Raw genomic sequence first — 9495 nt, forward strand, 5'->3', positions numbered from 1 at the left:
GTGTCTTAAGGCACCTCAGGGATCAACAAGGTTTATCGGAGGAGACGCCGGCACACGCGCTCAAATCACTGAGACAAAAAAGGTGTAACGAACTTGAAAATGTCAGGCCCTCCTGCCATTAACCCAGTGCATCGATCCGGCAGCAACAAAAGGACTACTTATGAGAGTGTGTGTGTGTGTGCTGGGGAGGGGGCATCCAGGCGATTACATTGCTATTACCGTCGTTTCAGTTAGTCGGGATCTCGCTTCAAGAGTGAACAGCAGAGCGAGTTGGATTTGGCTGTTTAAGGTTCTCTCAAAAATATGCAATACATGTTGGACACGGTTTTGGTTAAGGTGTAACCTAATGGAGCACAAATGTGCAGTAAATGCCAAGTAATGCATTACCTATTCATCTAAGAGAGCCTCTCTGACTTGCAGGCAGCCAACTTGTAAACGGTTTGTTGGTTTTTAACACTGCTTTCATACGCGGCAAAGGACTACAACACAAACTGTATTTTACAGTGAGTTGTTATTCACAATTATTCTAAAATTTAACATATATTATCACTTGTCTGAGTGTATTTTCTTTCCTGTGTATCTGCCAGATTCTGCTCAAAGCAGCACAACGGTCTTTTGAGTAAATCGCTTGAGTAAAAGTGCTCTGTGGCCCGGCATGTGAAAGAAATCCTGACTGGTGCTGGCAGTGTGGCGGTGGGAAAGCCGTAATGAGAAGCAGCCAGCCTCTCCTCGGTGAGAGAGGTGAGCCCGAGGCCGAGGGAATCCTCACATCACAGGATCCCAACACGCAACTTTCCAATCATTAGTACATCAGTAAAAACAGGACTCATTCATACATAATGTTCCACTTCCAATTAAAGCCATGCCTCCCTGTTGACAGCCAAGTCAGCTTATTTTCCTCCTCGCTCCCCTCTAGCCGCCCTTATCTGATGGGATTGTTTTATTCTTTTCACTTCACAACTGTAATTTGTGGATCTGTCAGAGTCAATACACCATATTGTCTTCAATTCAATAAAGCAACGCAGATAAGTGAGAGCGAGGCTGGAAGGCTGCTGAATGGCTTTCAGAGAATCCAGCTCTATAATGGGAATGATAGCAGAACCTCCACACACACAATATTTATTAGGATCCTTTATCTAATCTTGGGTTCTTCCATTCGCCAAGTATGAATATATTGTTCAAACTGTGAGGTTACATGCAAATCAGAGCCACCAGTGTGGGGGAGGAGCTGGGCCTGAATTGGAGAAGCAAAATTTACTCACTCACTAATGATTTGGAAAGACTAATACATTAAAAATGAGTCACCGTCTTAAAGTTTAATAGTCACTACCAGCTGTCAGTGTCTCCACATTCAACTAATACCCATCCTGCCCTGCTGCTTGCATTATTTCATCATCGTCTTGCATAAACAAGGGTATAAAGGATCGATAGCTCCTGAAAGAGAGGTCAGTCCCACCTCCCTGGCTAATTATCTTCATATTGGAAAGTCCTGATGTTTCGTCTGGGAATGTTTCCCTGAATCCTGAGGGGAGCAAAACGGGTCCCTTGGTGAGAGGGTGTTCACACACAGCAACCGCAGGAATGTAAAGGGACAAAACGTCCAGTTAATTGGAGTCATCCCATCACAACAGTGGAAATTCAATAAAACCCTGCAGGATTTCCTGCGATTTATTCGTAACTCTGGGGCAGATCAGCAACAAAGCCAGTATTTTCCAACAGGCCACCACGTTATGCTACAATGTGTAGAAATGCTTACATCTGAAAAAAAAAATAACCACAGACAACCACAAGAACACTTCCCTCGTGGTTTGCACCAAAATTAGGTTTCATGTGGTGTAATGTTGTGTTGGCACACAGGCGGATATCCTTTCTGGATAGCAACTTTTACACCAACAGCACGACAAAATGGTTCCTTTGTATCAGCCTGTATGGCGACATGTAGAAATTTTTAATAATGTAAATGAAAAAAAAGTGAAGAACTTTGAGATCTGAAGAAATAAGATGTCCGTTATGTCAAAGACATTCACACCATCGAAGAGCTGGTATCTTAATGCCGTTGCAATATCCTGAATTTTCAACATGGTTTAAAAAAAAACATAGGCACTTTGTCAGCAACATGAACATCTGATAATTTAGTCCACATTACAATATTAAACGATATTCATGACACAAGGAGTATTTCAAAGGCCAACTTTCTTGTTCTATGTCATTCAACACGGGTATCTTCATTTTGAAACCAACACTTTTCCTCCATACGTCTGATAGCTACACAAATTCACCATCCATAAACAGTGAAATATCAGAAAAGACAAAAACATCATGACCTTGTATTGCCGTTTATATTATACTCCTCAAATAGTAGAAATTTACTCACAAGTAAATGCAAAGAAAGACAGTTGAGTGTGTGTGTGTGCGTGTGTGTGTGTGTGTGTGTTGCACTTCTGTATCTTTTAAGCTAATCACAAAGAGAACCGAAACATCTGCAGCTATTTTTGTTGCTTGTGTGTGATTACATAACTAATTGAAGGAGGCAGAAGAAGAAAAAAAAAATGAGATTGCTCATTTTTTCCTCTTGACTAGCAATTTTTGTCACTTCCTACAGTTGCTTGCAAAAAAAAAATCATATCAATGCCACAAACTGCAGCGTAATTCCAATCAGAAAAAGAATAAATTCTAACCAACCACAAAGAGACTTGACAAGTTTTGCAAAATCACACTCCTAATTGTACCACAGCTGAGTCACAGATAAACTGAACTTTTCAGGAAAGAAGCACAACTAGGCCAGAGCCTGGATTTATAAATTAAAGCATTTGTCTCATTATTGATGGAACTTCGATTACTCAGACGCTCCAACCTTCACTCGCCACGTGTTTCACCGTCCAGTGTTTAAACTGTCCACAAATCCTTTGTGTATATTCTTCACTTCAGCAGCAGATAAAGATTGAAGGAATGATTACTGTGAAAAGCAGCACCAGAGAGAGTATATTTCTAAGTATTATAATTAAGCTTGCACTTCCTTAAGATTAAACTGTATTAGCTGTTATTCATTAAAGTATTATATAACTTCACTTGCATCATGACAGTTTGCCATTCAGTCTGACTCAAACTGAAGGCCCTGTGTCTTTCTGCAACACTGAGGAACAGGTATGTTAACAAAATGACAGCAGCACATCTTTTATTTGACACAATTGACCTTCGTACAAGTTAAATCACCCCAAGTCTAATTCACAGTGTTCATTTGAAAGGAACGTTGCCTCTGATTTTTCTAAATAATGAGCCCAATCACAAATCTGATGGCGTGAGAGGCCGGGCCCGTCAATGACCTTCAGGTTCTCGTAGTCATTTCACCTGCCCTCCTGGCACAGGATGCCACCAGTCCCGCATCTCGGATGAGATGAGGAGGGGCAACCAAGCGTGGCTTCCATCCATCATCGCATTACACACATTGGCCTAGTTTAATGTCCTTTTCAGACTCGACTGGAGACACGCTGGGCCACACAGAAACACGGGAAGCAGATAATTAGTCTATGCCAACAGCAGAGGTTCACCAGTCATTTACCACTTCAAGGGTGAAATCCCTTCCAGAGTACTAATGAGGACTTTGTCCATCAGCACAGTCACATTCATTACAATACCAGAGCGTGGTCATAATGAGCAGACAAAGAAAACTCGCCGTTTCTCGGTCTAGAGAGGAGATGAAACACTGAAAATCTTGCTGCGCTGTATTTACAAACAAGGAGACAGATGGAGGGATGTAGCAGCAGTCCAGCTTGCTAAATGCAGAACATTTTCTTCAGACTCAAACTAAACTGTGTGACCTACTGTGTGTGAGGGCGTCGTACCGAGAGGGCACAGAGAAATTAGAACAAGAAAGCAGGACGTGTATTAGAATGTGTTTTGAAGATCTATCAGATTCAAGAAGAAGAAGGAGAAAAGGGAGTTTTCTCCTCTGCCGATTCCAAAATGCAAGCATGAGTTAACAGAGCTTGAGCAGCTGTTCCTGGGGCAAACAGCAGAAGCTGTTTTTCATGTTGCTCTAACAGGACTTCATGCAGCCTGAGCAGTTCTGGTGCAATTAAAATATTAATTGAGACGTAAAATTAAGATTCTGTCATTAAATGCTACCCGGTAAAGGTGCAGATGCACTTCAGTAAATAAAGCACACACAAAAAAAAGACTGTTTTGCTTCTGTGTCTTTATCCCGATACTTGTACGGCTCACTTCACCCAGAACCATGCGAACATCAAACCCGAACAAAGCCCATCTCAGGGTTTAGCTCAAGCACTTCACAAACCTGTCAGCCTAATTGTAACAGATACAGCCAGAAACCCTGGAGAAAAGTGTCAAAAAAAAAAAAAAAAAAAAAAAAAGGGGGGTGCAGCCTAACAAATGCCCCCTCTCAGGTTCAGTGCAGCACAGCTGCCCGCTCAGCCATACCACTCCCGCACAGCCGCAGACGCTGGAAATCACTCTGGCTATCGCTCGCCAGGGCGATCGCCACCTGAACTGACAGGAGCTCCGTCAGGGAACGGCCACTAAAGCCATCAGCATTTCATCACTGCACTGAGGCGACAACACACACTTGTCATTTTGTTTGATGGAGACACAATCCACGATAGTTTCACTTCAACGCCACAAGGTATCAGACAATACAACCAGGGCCTTGGAAGTGAAAATGAGGCATGAGGCCTGTTAGGCTTTAAGTTTACAATGGAATGAGTACAAAACCCATTTACGAGATGAAATATCAAGCCGGAGCAGTTGCAATCACTTTTGAAAGAAGTTCTGACAAAAGCATCAAAACACAAACACCCGAGACCAGCTATGATGGGTTTGGATCAGTTTTGTTTCGTCGAGCTATTTACAAATGTATGTTTTTAGATTTTGGGAAGAAATCAAAGAATTTGGAGAAAAACCCAACCCATCCTCCAACCAGGAAGGTGCAACCAACCTCTGCTTACCACTATGTCACTGTGAGGTCAAGCTCTACATTTTAACATTCAAACAGTTGGTAACAAGGGAGAATTGAACTGTATTGAGCTTAAAGATGTTTTTAATACAGCCTCTCACATGTACTACGTTCGTATTAATGCAGTGAACTAGACACCCACCTGCAGTTTTACAAACATAAAAATACACTTTTCTGTCAGATACGAAACCAGACCTCATTAACAGAACTACATTACAGGCGGGCTGTAAACAGCTCCAACTAATAAAGTAACCCTCTTAAATTTGTTAAATATTTTCTTCACCATGATGTTGTTCTATTATATGGAACACCGGTTCTGCCTTCCAGCACATTTTTACAGCATCGGTTCTTTTTAAGCACGAATGACTGTAATGTAGGATTACACAACATCACACTGCCGCTGTGAGTGCAGTAAATATCTTTTAGTACTTTATCTTTCATCATTCCGCAGCTCATTTGTAAATCAAAGGATTAATTTCTGTGTCTTTGCTTTGGATCTTTGTCTAACGCCATGGAAACCGGGACATATCTGGGAAACATACTGGAAACTGACAACTCAAACATACATGGGTCCAAGCTTGAGACAAAGTCAGGATTTCACTCGGCTCTGAAAACCTCCACGCAGCCCGACGAGGACATTCTGTCCTGAGACGTTGGTCTAAAAGAGATATGTCGCCCCTGAAGCAGAGCGAACCAACATGCCTGCGCGCCAATACAAGATTGGACGTCTCTCCTCGATTTCCTGTTCATTGCTCTGCAACCCACTATCTGAAACTAATTCAAACGCTGAGGAGTGGGCAGTCAGAAGTGGACTGAACTGTTTGCAGCTGCTAAATAAGAAGAGATACTGCTCTGCCTAAAAGACTTGCAGTCTTTTTTTTTAATGCGATGGACTTTGTACTACTAGTGTGCAAATGAGTGCTGTTTCACTCAGCATAATTGTCGTCTTGAATGCTTCATGTAAAATGCAATATAAAGTATATTGTATTTAGTCATGCAGCAAAGGTTGTCTTATTTGTACTGCCAACTTCCATCTTTCAAAATATATTATTGTGCATGCAGCTGGAGGGGAATTTACTGATTGATTTGCATTGAGTGTTCTGGTTTAAATCTACAAAACGAACTATATGTGATTCATTCGGACAGCCGGTTAGTTATAGCATTCACTTTATCAAAGCCAGTATTGCTTTGTGCAAATTTGGAAACAACAAGCATGTACCCATGAACAGTAACAGCACTGCAAAGTATACGGTCTGAAGGGATCCTGCTCTCAACAAATCAATCATTTTGTTACTACAACTAATCACCGCCCGAAACTTGATGCTATCACTTTGTCTCATGTAGCCTGGCAAGTCTATGAACCCATGCTAAAAATCTCAGATCAGTTTTCCCACCCACTTAAGGAAATCCTCTAAACTGCTCTCCATGCCCATTAAAACCACCCCTGTGTACAGATCTGTAGTAATCCAATATGGGCCGAGCTGACCAAAGATTACAGCAATTCTTCTGCAGCAGCAGACACACCGGGCTTGATATGAAGAGATAAGCGAGCAGCAGACGCGCGGGCCAGTGCTGTACAGGATTCAGACGCTAAATTAGCACTCAAGTGCCTCTTTGCCATACTGAAGAGGGCCACACGCCTGTCAATCATCTGACTCCAACGCCACGAATGAAATCATTAATGAGCTCTGATAAACAACAGCTAACATGACCTTCCACTGGCGTTTCATAATATACTACATGAATCTTTGTTAAAAAAAAAAAAAAAAAAAAAAAACTCAAGATCATACCGGCAAATCTAAAATCATAAGTCACAAAATGTTTTGTCTATGGAGTATAGGATTACGTGAATGAAACTGCCCACATGGACACACTGATCAATCATTCAACTGCCTTATCACCTTTGGTACAACCGCGAGCTTAGAGTCACTCCCTTATCACACTAATCCGGATAACTTCAGCGCCGAGTCCGAGAAGGCAGCGGGGATAAATTAGTTTACTCCTACACTGATTGGATTAAAAGCCAACAGCGGGCCTCGACCCTCCCGGCCTCGACTGTAACAGCCACCAACTGCTCAGTTTAACAGGTCTGCCTAAACGGAAATAAATTCATAAAAAAAGATGACAATCATGAAAAAAATTATTTGGAATGGCATGCAAATATTGACTCAAATAGGTGATACTAATGTAGTGGAATTAAACATTGTAAGGCAACAGTACATATTTCTCCTCCTGCAGCTTTAAAAGCAACTCCGGAAACAGAGTTTCCACACTGCAGTGAAACAAATGAGTAGAGAGGCTCGGCTGTCACAAAGTGACAGGCCAGCATTAGGAGCTGCAGCAGCAACGCTCCAGTGGACGAAGACACAGTATGACAGGCAAACAAAACTACAACCTGAACAGAATGAAATGAAATAGAACCTGTTTAGGGCAAAATCAGCAGCGTCGAACCCAGCTTGTTAAATCACTTAAGGCAGACATGGCCAACTGGTGGGTATCTGGCCACCTGTCACCCTCCAATAAGTGCTTTCCAACCCAGGCTGTTTAACGACATTTAAATCGCGAATAGCAATGCTTCAACAAATTTTGTAAACCTGAATGTACTCTGTGGAAACCATCATTTTGATTCAATTAGCTTAATTTATAGCCATTCAGTTAGTTCTTTATGTTAAATTAGCAGCTCCGATTGTCACCCGTTATTAAATAATCCATTAGTATTTGGCACTCTTTCAGAAAAGATTATGGTTTTGTGACTACAAGCATGATCAAAGTGGCTCATCCCTGACTGAAAGTTTGAATAAGCCCCTTTATTTGACGGTTTCCCCAAAAAGCTGAATTTTTGTCACTGCAATAATTCAAAGTGGCTTAATGTGAAGATATGGGCCAAGCCTGTCGGTTCTGACAGCTGCTTGACCCCGGAGGCAGGTTGCTTCACAGGAGGGGAAGCCTCATTTAATTTCACAATGCCTGTGGCCAGGGTGACAGTGTTTATATAGGAGAGGGGTAAGAAAAGGAAAACACGAGAAACACAGCATTCACGAGGCAAACAAAGTAAGAAAAAAGACCAACAAGAGAGAGAGGGAAAACCCTAAAGATGATGGCAGTGCTGGCAGGTGACTGTAAAGGCGGGGGGGCGTTCCGACTTAGGTTGCAATGACTTCCTCATTCTTTTGTATTCAGGTCCATTCTGTGCATCAGCAGCTCCCTCCTGATGCAGCTGCTGTGCAGCTTCGCAGTGTTCGCCGAGGCAGAGGGTCACAAAGCAGGAACAGGCTGTGCAACTATTGCAACCATAGGGAGAGTTTTTTGCAAAACCTCCTTCCTGTTATTGTGTGTTTTGAGGAGGGGGGGGGGGTGTCTGTCGCCACAGCAGTAACCATGTAAAAAAGACCTGCATCAGCTTGCAGGAAAACCCAGGATCTCCCAGCTGAATGGGGAAACACCCGCAGGGAGGGGAGAAACAGCAGGCTGGCTGGAGAGTCTGACATCATCCAAGTGTGGGCTTCCATGTTTGAGTCAAGTCTCACATATGTGCATGAATACACAGTGGCTGCAACTCAACACACACACACACACACACACACACACACACACACACGAAGCTGTAGTTTTCCTCTCTCGCTCTGGACAGATATTCATTATTCTGACTTTCTGCTGCTGCACCACCACACAGGCACTGCAGTTCACACAGCATGTAGAAGAAGCAGAGGTGAGGGGAGCCATCATCACAGACCTCCCCAGGTCTGCAGACGCAAACCGTCCTGATCACTGGAATGGCACCAAAAAAAAAAAAAAAAAAGGGAAAAGAATAACACCCTTTCCGTGTCCGTCCGTGATCGAACCGATCCGACCATGTACTGCAGATAATCCAGACCAGCCTCACACAGGAGAGCAGCCTTAACCGCGGACAGCGGAGGAAACGGCTAATAAAGACACGCATGTAAAGTTGAAGGACAAATGGTTTGGAGAAAGCTGGGGGCTGGCTACAGTAAACGGCGGGGCAGCGGCAGTGGGGTGTCTATGGGCTTCAGCAAGTGATCCAAAAAAAAATAAATAAAAAAATAATAAAAGGAAGAAAAAAAAAACCCTGCATTGCCTGTGTCAAAGCTCCGCGTCCCGCCGTGGATTAAAATAACCCCGCCACACAGGGGGACACGCCATGACTCATGTCGAGCCTGACATTAGAGAGAGGGAGGAAAAAAAACACATGATCGGAAAATCTTGAGGCTAGTTAGCTCTACTTCCTTAGCCAGCCCCAGCCGCCACAGCTGCCTCCTCTCCTCTCCGGTCCAGCCAGCCCGCCCGGTCCTCCCACCAGCCGCGCGCACACGTCCTGGGACTTACCGGTCTTATGTGCTGATGGTGTCGCTGTGAAGACCCAACAAGTGCGGGGAGGCTGCCGGCCACCGCTCCGCTGCTCCGGGACAACAGGAGTACTGATCTGCACACTTTCGCAGCCATCTCTGTAGTGAAAGCTCGCCGGGAAGGAGACTGCTGCGGGCGGACCGAGACGCACCGAAGGGAAG

The 9495-nt window shown here is 43.6% G+C and overlaps 1 protein-coding gene across 2 annotated transcripts in view; it reads right to left on the minus strand.

Moving 5' to 3' along the window:
- mcu (mitochondrial calcium uniporter) overlaps positions 1 to 9495 on the minus strand; it is a 58480-nt gene extending 48985 nt beyond the window's left edge. The window contains exon 1 of one of the 2 annotated variants that reach the window (XM_030106372.1): positions 9314 to 9495. In XM_030106372.1, the coding sequence (XP_029962232.1) occupies positions 9314 to 9430 (117 nt within the window). In that variant the 5' untranslated portion in view covers positions 9431 to 9495. The remainder of the gene's footprint in view (positions 1 to 9313) is intronic. The other variant, XM_030106373.1, reaches the window with a different exon arrangement.

Source organism: Salarias fasciatus, chromosome 13 (assembly GCF_902148845.1).
Source record: "Salarias fasciatus chromosome 13, fSalaFa1.1, whole genome shotgun sequence".
NCBI lineage: Eukaryota > Metazoa > Chordata > Actinopteri > Blenniiformes > Blenniidae > Salarias > Salarias fasciatus.